General features: G+C 49.7%; 1 protein-coding gene across 10 annotated transcripts in view; it reads left to right on the top strand.

Moving 5' to 3' along the window:
- Window positions 1–13,387, top strand: part of Mitf (melanocyte inducing transcription factor) — a 178,901-nt gene extending 165,514 nt beyond the window's left edge. For 6 of the 10 annotated variants that reach the window (XM_078033611.1, XM_078033603.1, XM_078033602.1 and 3 more), the window contains 4 exons: window positions 61–135; window positions 2,397–2,472; window positions 5,631–5,778; window positions 9,832–13,387. In XM_078033611.1, coding sequence (XP_077889737.1) covers window positions 61–135; window positions 2,397–2,472; window positions 5,631–5,778; window positions 9,832–10,230 — 698 coding nt within the window. In that variant the 3' untranslated portion in view covers window positions 10,231–13,387. The remainder of the gene's footprint in view (window positions 1–60; window positions 136–2,396; window positions 2,473–5,630; window positions 5,779–9,831) is intronic. The other 4 variants (XM_078033605.1, XM_078033604.1, XM_078033608.1 and 1 more) reach the window with 1 other exon arrangement.
- Window positions 13,388–13,401: the final 14 nt, after the last annotated feature.

Raw genomic sequence — 13,401 nt, 5'->3', positions numbered from 1 at the left:
TAGGTGCGTCGTGGTGCCCCGGAAAGTTCCAGTTTCTAACAACTTCATTCACGTGCACAGCGTGTATTTTCCCCACAGAGTCGGAAGCAAGAGCCCTGGCCAAGGAGAGGCAGAAGAAGGACAATCACAACCTGAGTAAGTACCCGTTTCCCTTTGAGTTGCTCCACGTCTGAGCTGGCCCGCGCGCCCCTCGTCAGAACCTTGCCGGAAATCATGCACGATCATTGATTTCTGGAGCTGTCAAAGACGTGGGGAAAACCGTATCTCAGAGAAACCAGGGTGTGTGTTTCATCTCAGGCCTAACTGAATTCCGCATTTATCCCCGCATTTGGTTTCCAAAGAGTTAGCTCTTCTGTGGATGTTTGAGGTGGTGTTTCTTGTTCCTTTTTTTGCAAGAGGGGGAATCGATCCCCAAGTACCCCATTAGAAGTGATGCTCACACTGGAACTTACTATTAACAAGCGGGGAGCTGGGCTCTCCTTCTCCAGGGAGATGAGAGAAACAGAAAAGAAAGACCTCTGGGGGCCCCTGGGACGGTCGCCTCCCCCACTTCCCACCGTACCTGTGACTCCGAGAAGTCCTGGAACATGCACAGTGCCTTTGTGTGTCTAACTGACTCTCCATCCAATCTTTAGACCTTTTCCTCTGAAAACTTGAATTCCTGTTTAATACGTGCATGTGAGGGCGGTGGCCTTGGGTGCAGGAGGGAGTGTAGGTGAACTTCGCATCTCATAACATCACACCTCGGCTTCCTAAGCTGATTTTTAAGAACATGAGCCATAAATTAACACTTCCCCCTGATAAGAGATGGTGGAAGCTGGGTGCAGCGGCATACACCTGAAATCCCAGTGGCTCAGGAGGCTGAGGCAGGAGGATCACAAGTTCAAAACCAGCCTCAGCAAAAGTGAAGTGCTAAGCAACTCAGTGAGACCCTGTCCCTAAATAAAATAGAAAATAGGCCTGGAAATGTGGCTCAGTGGTCGAGTGCCCCTGAGTTCAATCCTCAGTATCCCTCCCTCCCCGAAAAGAAAATGGTGGGAGGGGGCAGGTCCTTGAATCCCAGGGACAGGCTCTGTGTTTCCATTTGACCCGACAGGTGCTAGTCAGACACATTTGCTACCTCATATGCCCTGCTATGTCACCCTCCTGCCCTAGGAGACAGATCAATTGAGTATGCAACTAGGGGCTTGGGGGAAGAACACATTACCATGCATGCCATGGTCAGTAGTACTGGGCTTCAGTTCCAGGGCCGTGCCCTCTGGTGTGTGGTGACTCACCACCGTGCCTACTGGACACTTGAAATGTGATCAGTCCAGACTGTGCCGAGCTTTCAGTATAAAATACACTTGGACAAAGCTGGGTGATCCCAGTGACACGGGAGGTTGAGGCAGGAGGATCGCCAAGTTCAAGGTCAGCCTTGGTGATTTAGTGAGACCCTGTCTCAAAAAAAAAAAAAATGCTGGGGATGTAGATCAGTGGTTACAAGCCCCTGGGTTATACCCTAGTACCAAAAGGAAAAGAGAAGGAAAAGAAGGAAAAAAAAGAAAAGAAAGAAAAGAAACAGAGAAAGAGAGAAAGAAGATAACTTACAAAGTTTTGCATTGACTCCCTGTTGTTATTATGGTAGTTTGGTTGTAGTGGATTTAGCAAAATATCGTAATTAATTTTATCTCTTTGTTTTGAACTATTTTAATAAGGTGAACTATTTTAATAAAGCTACTAGAGAATGGGCTATGCTCCATGAGTTAAGAATGTTGTTTTTTACATGTTTAAGTTGTTAAAAGGAAATCAGAAGAAGAGTGATATTCATGGTATGTGAAAACCACATATAATTCCAATTTCCCCATCGCAAGTAATTCCCATGCTTTTACTTAGTAGCCTTGCAGTGTAAAAATTGTACTCAGTGGATACTGTTTTGATTTTTGTCCGTAGAAAATCGTGGGAATTCATTTTCCCGTCAGCCATTTAAGTACCTACTCAGTTTGGGTGCCGGGAAGCAGGACCTCCCTGTGTGGTGCTGTGAGCATGCCCAGCCCTGCTCCCTGGAGGCAGCTTGCAGTTCGACAGTTCCCTGCTCCCGGCTGGCCGCCCTCTCCAAGCCCCTGACGTCTCCAGGGAGGCTTTGTCCCTGGTGACCCTGGGCAGTAATTCTGATTTCAAGGTTGTTATAGGGTAAAATGAGAAATCGTATGTCTGATAGAGCTCTGTATCCAAGGAGCTCGTTTTAAAAGTGCTTCAGTCTCAGTGCCCCAGACGTGGTAAGGACAGGGGGACACAGGTTTGGATTTACAGGGTCCCGACCCGGGGGGTTAATGTGCTCATAGCTTTAACAAGACGTGCGGCATGCATCTGTGGAGCTCTTCCTAATCGCCCTTTCCTCTGCTCTTTTCTTCAAGTTGAACGAAGAAGAAGATTTAACATAAACGACCGCATTAAAGAACTAGGTACTTTGATTCCCAAGTCAAATGATCCGTGAGTACAATTGCATGTTGATCTGCGTCATATATTTTTTTGTACCTTCATGTTTTCTCGTGTGTGGCAAAAAAAAAAAAAAAAATGCAGTTAGAAAACCTGGAGTAACCCGGTCTCCTCTCTTCCTTTGGTTCCCTTTCTAAATACTTGCCTTTGTTTATTTTCCACCAAAATAAAATTTCAAGAGAAATGCACTCAGTTTTGTGGGTCAGGAATTGGGCTTTGTGAAGCCAGAGAATCCTTGCAGACACATTCTGAGCTACTGAGAAATAAAAAGAAAAAAAAGAAAAAGAAATTTAGCAGTCATGCAGTACAAGATTTCAATAGCCGATAAAGCAAGATTTGTGGTCATTGTGCTCTTGGACATTTACGATATCTCCAAATGGGCACTGATGAGCAGATACGGGAAATTTCAGGTTCAGTGGCATTCAACAGACAAAAGGTCAACTGTTTTTTTTTTTTTTTTTTTTTTTACCAAAACCTGCATATTCTTTGTATGTTTTACCAATCTAGGGGGAAAAAGAGTCCTTTTAAATCTTCTTATTAAGTACAAGTCAGCTAATTTGAGCTGCTTTAGCCTGGGGTCCCCCTCTCAGAGATAACAGCTGTGAAGATAATTCTCCCAAGTCTTACAGCCAACCTGCAGCATCAGCAAATACAACAACAAATACACAATTTTTATCCATTAGAAACTGGCCCATTTGAAGTATACGTTTTAAGGCCCCCACATGCACTCTGTGAAATCATCCTTCGAATATGACCTTTCAGCTACCTAATAAAAGGTAAAGAGGCAATCAAGTATCGTTCATGCCAGGCTTATTACATATGCAATTCACATGATTGTCGGGGACTTGGTAGCTAAATAAAACTGTTACCTCTTGTGACTTGGACGGACGTGCCGGCACGGCGTCCACCTTGCGCTCTCTGCTTTCTTAGGTTTCCAGGAAAGACATTTTCAAACTGGAAATGTTCCGATTCTCAGTTTGGCAGCACAGATCTGTCGTACTAAAGGGCTGTGACCTTCATTTCCGACAGTCAGTCTTGCATGGTGGTTGAAATTGAATTCCCATTTTCCTGTTCTTTATCAGCTCTCACTTTTTAGCATATTCTTTGAAACCGTCGCATGTGAATCTCTTTAGTAACGTCTTATGAAATTATGGGGCGGCCGCAGTGAAAGTCCTGTATTTGCATATCTTCCTTCTCCGCTGTGGGAGAAAACTGGGTGTTTATAATCTGAACGGATAGGGGTCCTTGGTGGTCAGCACTGTTTTAAGAGAAAACGGACGCTGACCCCTCTAACCCAGGTGGTGGTTTTCCCACCTCTGGATTCCAGGATGTCCTCTGGGGCCGCTATGGAGATGTCCTACCTGATCAGTGTCCCAGCCCCTTGTGGTGCCCTTTGTCCCCCAGAGCAGCTCAGTTTGGGTCAGTTTTCTCTACTGAAGATCTATGTGCACTTTCGGATAAAAAGGGACTTCTCTCTGATGACCCAGAGGTTGGAAACCCTTCCTCTAAGCCCAGAGACGTAGTTGGTTGGTTGGGTGTCACACGGGGGTAACCCCCCGGCTCACTGGTTGGAATCAGTACTTCTTCAACACGGAGTGGCAGTTCTGTCTGAAAGGTCCAAAGCTCACCTCCCGACCCGGGAGGCACCATTCCACCCCGGTCACGTCTCGCTGGAGCTCAAGTTCCTGCTACTTTGGTTTTAGCCTGAGCAGGAGTCTCTGGGCTCGCTCAGGGTCTCTCAGGACACCTAGTTTGCCATCTTTGAGACCCCAGGGTCCACCCCAGGTTCTATCCCAGGGAATTCTCTAATTGTGGCTCTCATGGGAGAACTTCTGTTTTGTTCTTTGTCTGGGACACGTGAGGATCGATTACTGGGTGGCTTGTCTAATGGGCCACCCTCCGGTCCCACCTGGCGCTTCCCACCTGCCCTTAGCAGCTGCAGGAGGCGGGGTAGGTGGTTCTGCGTGCATCCCAGGGGATGAATTGTCTCACCATTCACGATTGGCATCATTATGAAGACCATGCATAAAATCTAAAAGACTTCAGGTTAATTTCAAGTAATGTCGAAGCAGTGTTTACTTAGATGTAGATCATTCTGTGTCTTTTTCTGGAGTGATTTAAAAATTCATCCGAATGTCCTGATTTCCTCATCTGTTAGTCCAGCAGAGCCCGCTGACTGAGCGCTGAGAGGCCCTGCTCTGCCTGCCTTGGTGGGGATTCCTGGTGGGCGGCCTCCTGGCAGGTGTCTGAACTTGGAGAAGTTCCTTCCTTCTCGGGCTTCACTTTCCGTTTTGGCAGGAAAGGGGCCTCTGTGTCTCCCTCCATGGTCTGAACAGTGAAGTCCAGGTTGAGCAGGGTTCTGAGCCGGGGTCTGAGGCCATGGAGATGTTTCCCAGCCCCTGGGCCTCAGTTTCCAGCCAGTGAGACAACGGCCCATTTCCCCCTCTCCATCGAGAAGGTCCTGACAGAAGGAGGCACTGGACACAAAGTCCCCGGCAGGGTCCCGCTCTGAGCAGACTCTAGGTGCTGGGCTGAGCTCTCACAAGGCCGCTGTGGCGCCCCAGAGCACTCGATGTGAAGTGCCTGTTGTGAGTCCAACAGTGCAGCCAGGAGGCCACTCAGACACACGGGGTGCTGTCACTTGGAACATGAGGAGAGGGGTGCCGAGAGCGTCAGGTGGCAGGATAATTCTCCATCAGCTCTGAGGACACACCACTTATGCCACAGTCATCAAGCCATATCACCCCGCAGAGTCATCTCAGTTTTAACGGTGGCTTATTCTGCCCAAGGGAATAATGACTTCATGGTCCTAGAGACCCGTGGCCATTAATAGAGGGTTTGAGAATATCGACTGGGTAGCAACAGACCTCCGTGTAAGTCTCGCCGCCCTTGCCTGGTGGCTCTGAGACTAGGACAAGCTGAGTCATCTGTTCCCACATTTGTCCCATGTCCCTCCTGTCCCTGATGTGTATCTGCATGGAGTGGGACAAGGTACACAGGCCGTGGAAGCATCCGGCATGTGCAGTTTCCTCGTGGAAAGTCGCTGATGTGCGTTCGTGATGACGTCTGAAGATGCCAAACGCTTTCGATGTTGGCTTTTTCACGGAGCCTGGCTTTCTGACGAGGTCTGCTTTGTTCCCTCTTCCTCGCAGAGACATGCGCTGGAACAAGGGAACCATCCTGAAGGCATCCGTGGACTACATCCGGAAGCTGCAGCGGGAGCAGCAGCGCGCCAAGGAGCTGGAGAGCCGGCAGAAGAAGCTGGAGCACGCCAACCGGCACCTGCTGCTCCGAATCCAGGTAGAGCAGCGCTCAGCTGGGGGCTGCCGGTGGGGAGAGGAGCCACGCCTGGGAAGGGCACCCAGCCCCGACGCAGGCTGCTCCAGTCCTGCATCCCGCATTCGTGCATTTTCCTGCTTACAAAGCGCACTGGTCCCCCCCCACCACTACTGGCTTCCGAAGTGGTTCTTGGACACGTGGGGAGCGGTGGTTTGGAGTGGCCCTTTGTGCTGGTTCTTGGTGGAGGTCCGGGCCCTGCCCTCTGGTTTCAGCTCCCACACTGTCACCCACTTACTGTGGCCTGTGGAACGTCACAGGCTCCACGTTTTTCTGGTTTTCGTTCTTGTTGGTTTTGCCATTTAGAATGTCCCCAGGGGCAGTGCAGAAGTGCCTTCCAGTGTTCCCGGGGTGGAGAAATGTCCCTGTGGTGTGCGCAGGGGTCAGATTCACTCCCTCCAGGCCTTAGTTTCGGTGTGTGGTCTGAGCCCAGTATTAAGGAACCTACTGTGTGTTTTAAAGGGATGTGTCTCGAATCAGAAACACGCAGAAGCCAAGACCCTGCAGGTTGCAGGTGTTGTGACAGGCAGAGCCTAACTCCGCCCTTCCCACAGGAACAGTGGTCCCACATTCGCTCCTTCTGTTTGCAGGACTCTGCAGAATGGACTTGCCAGAAATAATGAGCACTGATTGTGCCTGCTACATAAAGGGTGCCCTGGTACTTCTTGGGTGGTAGGAGCAGTCCCCATATTTTAAGGACCTGGGATACCAGAGGGTCTAATAATAAGGACACAGATCTTAGAGACTATGGCTCTGTGCCGTATGGATCCTGAAGCAGATGCAGTCTTACAGGTGTGCATCTGACCACTGTCCCATCCCGGGAGTGCCTGCAGCAGAGCAGGAAGGACATGGCTGTGGACCCTGTTTAAGGCTAGCTCTGGGACTCCTCGCTGGTACTGGCCTCTCCTGCTCAGTGTCAGGCACAGCTTCCCGTGACTGTCCTCAAGCGCTGTCAATGACCAAAGTCCAAGTAGAGCTCAGGGGCGGTTAACTTGCTTGCCTCCTTGGCCTGCTCCGCCATGAGAGCCTGGGACGCTGCGTCTTCTCCCTGAGTAGTGGTCTCGTCATCTCCTTGGATTCCACTGCAGCTCCTCCGGGAGTGGCTTCAGGGACAGCCACCTGCAGCATGTCCCCTTAGAGCCACCGCGGTCCTTGTGGCGTCCCTCCTGGTCATCCCTCTTCTCCACCCTCAGAGCGCACCACATTGGTATGAGGTGCTGCACTCCCATTGGCTGCCAAGGTCCTGGAGGGGGCTCCCCTCCAGGGTCGGGTTGTAGAATCCAGGTGCCCTGCAGGTTGTGGGTCCTTTGGAAATCATCTTCGCTTCTTCGTCTGCTTTGGTTCTCACTGCTGGTCTTACGTCTCGCTGCTGGTCTTATATCTCGCCCCGCCAACAGGACCCACGGATGTGGTTCCTGTACCTACTGAGTAGACCTACTTACAAAAGCAGCTTGTCCTGATGCGTCATTTCCTTAAACAAGTTGTAAAATGTGATGACGGTTTTGGAAGAGAAATCGGGTTTTGTTTTGTTTCAAGGTTCCAAAGATGGGTATTCGTACATAAACATCACGCAGTGCCACAGGTGCATTGGAAATTCCTTGGTGACGGTGCCTGGGTTTTCCTCTCAGTGACTGTGGGCCACCTTTACAACTTCACGGTGTTGCAGGAAATGCTATTAATCCGGAAACCTCTGCAATGCGGTGAGGCCAGAGTGTTCAGAAGAGATTTTTCCACCTTATTTGGAAAGGAGTAACTGCTTTCCTCAGCTGATAAACATTTTTAATTAAACAGCAAAGGTGTGCACGAAGGCGTTTGCTTCTCTGGGTCCGATTTTGTTGACTCGTGTGGTTTTTGGAAAGGCACAGGCTGGTAGGAGGTGCTGCTGGTCGCCTGTGGGCATGAGACTCCAGAGCGGTTTCCGCGGGGGCCTGAGGCCTTCCTTTCATTTCCGTCCCAAGCGATGCCTGCAAAAATCTTCACATGAGAAGGAGCAGGAAGCCTCATTATCGGTGGAACTGCTCTTATTAAACAGCCCAGGGCCTTAACGGGAAGCCTGGAGAGGCTGGTGCTCCCGGAGTCTGTAAAGGAGCAGGCAGGCACTCAGGTGACATCCCAAGCTCTGGTCCCCTCCGTGCACGGTTTGCAGGAGCCCAGCAGACCCTCTGGTCCCAACATAGCCGAGTCTGGTTTTCCAGGCACATGGATTCTAGCTCATGGGCAGAGGTGGAGGGGCCAGGTCCTGTGGAGAGCCTGGGCCTGCTCTGGGGGGCCAGCCGGGGCTTGCTTTTAGCGCACATCCTGTGTTTCTCCATTGTGGCATTGGGGCACGGGACAGCCACGGCACGCAGAAGCTGAGTGCTTACTGGATGCCACTTGGGTCCCGAGGGTTTGCTTTAGGAGCCTCCCATAAAGGAAGGGGCAAAGGCTTGCTCCCAGGCTATCTGGGGTTGAGGTCCTGGGGAGGCTCTGACATTGGGAAAGGTATTGGACACCTCATGCTATGCTGGGTGGCCTAAGCCATGGACAGTTGCCATCTCTGTTCTGCAGGCCACGTGTCCAAGATCAGGATGGCACCGGACCGGTTTCCTCTGAGACCCCTCCTTGGCCTGCATGTGGCACCTTCTCCCTTATGTCTGGTCCCGATGGTGTCTGGGGTCTGGTCTGTCCCACTTGACCCCCTTTAGCTTAGTGACCTCTGTCTCTCAGGAGTCATGTGTCCGTCCTGGGGCTGGGACCTCAGCCTGTGAATTGGGGATGTGCGTGAGCTCATCAGAAGTACGTGAAGATAGTGTAGGAAGCAATTCTTCATTTCATAGGTGAGAACCGAGTTGTTGAATTCAGAAGGATCAATGTCCCCTGGCCTGCCGTGATGAGGATGGCCGGGCCAAGCTCTGCAGCCTTCCGCTGCCCACGGGAACCTGCTCAGCCTGGGCCGTCGCCTCTAGACATTGCCACTCCTGGTGCCGTCAGTGTCTGTGTGGCCCTCACTGCATCCCCAGGCCCATGGAAATCCCTTCCTTTTCTGTTAGGTCCAAACAACTCACGGAGTATTTAGGTCTTAACCTCTTGGTAGACATTTGGAAAACAAAAATCATAAAAATTGAAAGGAGAACATCATTTTCGTTTTATTCTTAAGTCATCGCAGTGCTTACTGATGAGATGTGTCCCCGCTGGGCAGCACCAGGCTAGTGGACTCTGCAGCAGCCGTCCTCCCATTTCACATTGACCTGCATGCGTCCTTGTCACAGTAGCCCTGTGAAGCCACTTTCAGTGCTGGGACAAGAGACTGAGTGTGTGTCATGACTCACACGAGGCTGAGAACCGTCTTGAGCTTGGCAGCTCTTGGTGGTCTCTCCGTTTCCCTTGAAATCTTAAACTATGTTCAGCTCCCTGTGCTCCCTGCAGCTCCCTGGGTCCCTCGGGGCGTGACCTAGGGACCGTGAAATTCTATGGCCGTTTACTTCATACATTCTTTTCATCAGGTCACATGTTAAAGTTTTATTTTTATATTTTGAGCTTATCCTTACTGTCAACATTAATGTCTCTGAAAGCCTGTTTTTAATACATAACTGAATCCGTCTGCCACCTAAAGAGTCATTTCCTATGCGACTGGTGGTCACCGGTACTCTAGGAAATACAGCGTTTATTAATTTTAAAGAGCAAACAAACTTTCACTTTGGAAACTTATTGTTTTTCCCTCTGTCTGATTTTAATAGACTATTTTTCAGAGGAGTCTTAGCTTCACAGAGAAAATAAGGGGGAGCCAAAGAGAGGGTCCCCATGCCCTCCCCACAACCGCACAGCCTCCTCCATGGGCAGTACCCCAGAGTGGAGGACTGACTTGGGCATTGCCTCGCCCTCCTAAGCGCACCTTCACTCTTGGTGACGTGCGTCCCCTGGTCTCCCCCTGTGTACCCTCCCGTGTCTGCGTCCGCAGAGCCATGGGGAGTGGTTCCCTGCCCTGAGCGTCCTCCCCGCCTCCCCGGTGCCAGTGTGTGATGTGGACTCTTCTTACAGGAACTCGAGATGCAGGCCCGGGCTCACGGACTCTCCCTCATTCCATCCACGGGTCTCTGCTCCCCGGATCTGGTGAACCGGATCATCAAGCAAGAGCCGGTACTGGAGAACTGCAGCCAGGACCTCCTGCAGCACCAGGCAGAGCTGGCGTGCACCAGCCTGGACCTCACGGACGGCACCCTGGCCTTCAGCAGCAGCCTGGGGCCCGCGGCCGAGGGCGCCCAGGCCTACAGCGTCCCCGCGAAGATGGGGTCCAAGCTGGAAGACATCCTGATGGACGACACCCTCTCTCCCGCCGGGGTGACTGACCCACTCCTGTCCTCCGTGTCCCCGGGAGCCTCCAAGGCCAGCAGCCGGAGGAGCAGCATGAGTATGGAGGAGGCCGAGCTGGCGTGTTAGCGCACCTGCCCCTGCGAGCTCAGAGGCCCCCTCCCTGACTGGGACACGCGGCATTCCCCGGAAGGGGTTTTCTTGATAATTTTCCTTCAATATGAATTTTTTCCATGCTTTATTGATAGCCCAGGATATATTTTATTTTTAGAATTTTGTGAAACGGACTTGTATATTCTATTTTACAACTCCAAATGCCTCCAAAGTGTCGTACAGCGCGTGTGTGCAGGATCTGTGAACTGAGCTCCGGCCGACGCCCCCTCCCAGCCCGGAGGTGCCTGTCGGGGCTGCGTCTGTCCATCCTAATTCAGGGGAAACTTGATTTGAGGTCTTCATGCCTGTGACTTCCTTGGCAATTCAATGTAGAATTTAATTGAAAGAATGTAAAGCAACCAAAAAAAAAAAAATACATGAAGAAAAAAAAAGAAAGATGCGCATCCTAACCCTTCTCCCTTTTATAAATGTACTGATTCATTGGTACTGCCTTAAAGACACAGTACCTGGGAGCACCCTTCAGCCTTTGTCTGCAAACTATTTAAGGAACTAGTGTAGTCTGCAAAAGACCAAAAAAAAAAAAAAAAAATCAAAAACAAAATGAAACAAAATTCACAGCAGTCATTTTCCTGAGGGTTGTCAGCAAGTGGAACTGACACCAACCCCGATCGCAAGGTGGGAGAAGGGCCTCTGGAGAGCCGCCACCCACCCCTCCTCACCTTGCAGGCGCAGCTTTCTCCCTTCGTGAATTAATAAGCGCAACCCAGCTTTGTCATCGGATGCATTTCATTTTGAAATGGAAATGAAAGTCCTCTCAGAGTCCATTGTTGAGGAGCACTGAAAGTTTGTTGTACTTATTTTCTCTCTTTTTTTTTCCTTCGTTTTGGTTTTTATTTTTTATTTTTTTGCTTTTGATAAGACAACCGAACTGGGCACATTTCTAATTGGCTTTACTATTTTTATTTTTAAATTATGTTTTACTCATTTGATTTGTACAGACTCTTTGTTATCATCGTTCTTTTCGATGTTTGTATTAATTTGTAAGAATCTGCATCTGAAGACGACGAGTTTTCAGTATTTTTACAACTCTTTGGTGGTTTTCTGCATTCTTTGTACACCCAGGAAAGAAAAATTTTATGCAAGGTCTTGTGTTTAAAGAGAGCTTTGCAAATATTTTGTATATTATAGCTCACTCAAAACTGTTTTTCAACACATTTAAGATAGAGTATTAATAGGCTTTCTAGAAAAAAAACCATAAACCTATGTATTTATTTTTAGGATATAAAGTAGCAATATTCTTGGAGACTGATAACCATAGAGTTACTCTGCCCTTTGTGGTCCTTTAAATTGGGGTTTATTTCAGCGAACATGCTAGATTTTTTAAAAGAGAGAAATACTGTATCGGCAAGTTACTGTTACTCAATAACAATGTTTTAACAAGCAGCCATGTAAAGTTAGTTTCCGTGCATTACCTACTTGTGTAGCCCTATGCAATGACAGTAGTGTTACATCTATCCAGCCTAGATGTCTTATGCAGTGACACTCAGATGCAGCCGGGCTGCCAGGGGCCTTTCTCAGAAGCAGCCTGCAGTTGAAGAGCCCGTGGTGCAAAGCATATCCATTCAGAATGAAGTGCCTTACACACAGCATCGTCTGCTCTGGACTAGCACTGACTGAACTGTGACCGGGAGGACGCTTCCAAGACGGCATCCGGAGTGAAGAGGGTCTTGTGGCACGGTGCCTCTGAAGACAGCGGAAGAGCTTCCAGTTTCCTTCAGATCTTTTTAACCTGAAATAGACTTTAGTGACAGAGTGCCAACCTATCTCATCAGGAAAACTTCTTCAAGGGGGTCTTCTTCTTCTTTTTTTTTTTTTTAAAGTGTTTCAATGTCAAATATGAATTGGTGACGGGGATGGAGGGATCCGAGAGCGCGATCGCCTGGTGTGTGGACGATGGCTTAGGGAGGAGAGCCCACCTCTCCGTCCCCGTGCACGCTGGCCGCTGGCCACCGAGAAGACCCTTGAAGATGTTGATGATGCTCTCAGTTTTATAGCTTTATTACTACAAAAGGGGGCCGGGACGCGTGGCTCCCATTCTTTCAGCCCTCTGGATTGTGTCGCCTTTTCCTAGAGTAGTGGTGATCTGCATGAGCAGCTCCTGTGCCGTAGTGCTCGGACAACAATCGTAGCGTTGTCCGCTGTTCTCTTCATATTTATAAGGGGGGGAGGGGCTGGGGGCAAGAGCTAAGGTGGCAAAGCAACGAGCTACTTCTCCTGAGCTCATCTGGGGGGCTCTTAACGATGCAGCGAGGCTGGCTGACCCGCGCCCAGGGACCCTGGCCGTGGCAGAGCCGAGAGCCTCTGAGAGAAAGCCTGGCATCCTGCACCTCCAGCTGCAGCGGGGGGCCCCAGTTTGTCACCTCCTGCTCCCGCCTCCTCTTTCCTGCTTAAGGGGCATTTCTGGGAGCACGGGGGGGGGGGGGCGAACCCAGAGGAACGCGGCAGCCGGCTGGTTTTCTTTCTTTCTTTTTTGCCAAACGGAGTGTGAGTTCACTTTAGGGACTAGCCAAGCCGAGAGGCAGTGGTTTGGACTCTTGGTTTCAACAGGAGGATGATCCACACCACTCCCCCCCCATCCCTGGGTGCGGAACTGTGACTCAGGGTTGGGCCTCCATTTGGAGTGACCAAAACACCAAAACTGTCCCCCTGCCCGTGGGTCGGGCAGTGGAAATACCAAACCTTCTGTCTTTGCCAAAAGCTGAAACAACCAACCTGGTCCTATGGAGAGGATGACCAAGTTCTTTCTGGTTGTTTCCGAACAGTAAAGCAATAAGAACAAATAAAACACGTAGGACGCTAAAAGATATCCAATAAAGCACAAGGAATGCACTTACTAATATTTTTGTAAAATGCACTGGGGAAAGGTTGATGTTGATAACAGTATAAAGAAACCCTATTTCTTGATAAAAAATAAAAAAATAAAAACGACAAATGACTGTCTCTTGCGGACGCTTGGTACTGTAATGTTAATAATTATCACTGCTGTTGTGTGCAGCAATAGTTTCTGTATGGTCCATAGCACTGTATCTTATGGATTGATATTAATGTATCCAATGAAATAATCGAGCTGTTGTTCTTGATAGCCTCATTAAAGCATATGGTTTTTCACAAAGCAGTGGCCGGTCG

This window comes from Ictidomys tridecemlineatus, chromosome 16 (genome assembly GCF_052094955.1).
Source record: "Ictidomys tridecemlineatus isolate mIctTri1 chromosome 16, mIctTri1.hap1, whole genome shotgun sequence".
Taxonomy (NCBI): Eukaryota; Metazoa; Chordata; class Mammalia; order Rodentia; family Sciuridae; genus Ictidomys; species Ictidomys tridecemlineatus.
Note: the sequence above shows the minus strand (reverse complement) of the source record. Positions and strands in the feature narration are given on the sequence as shown.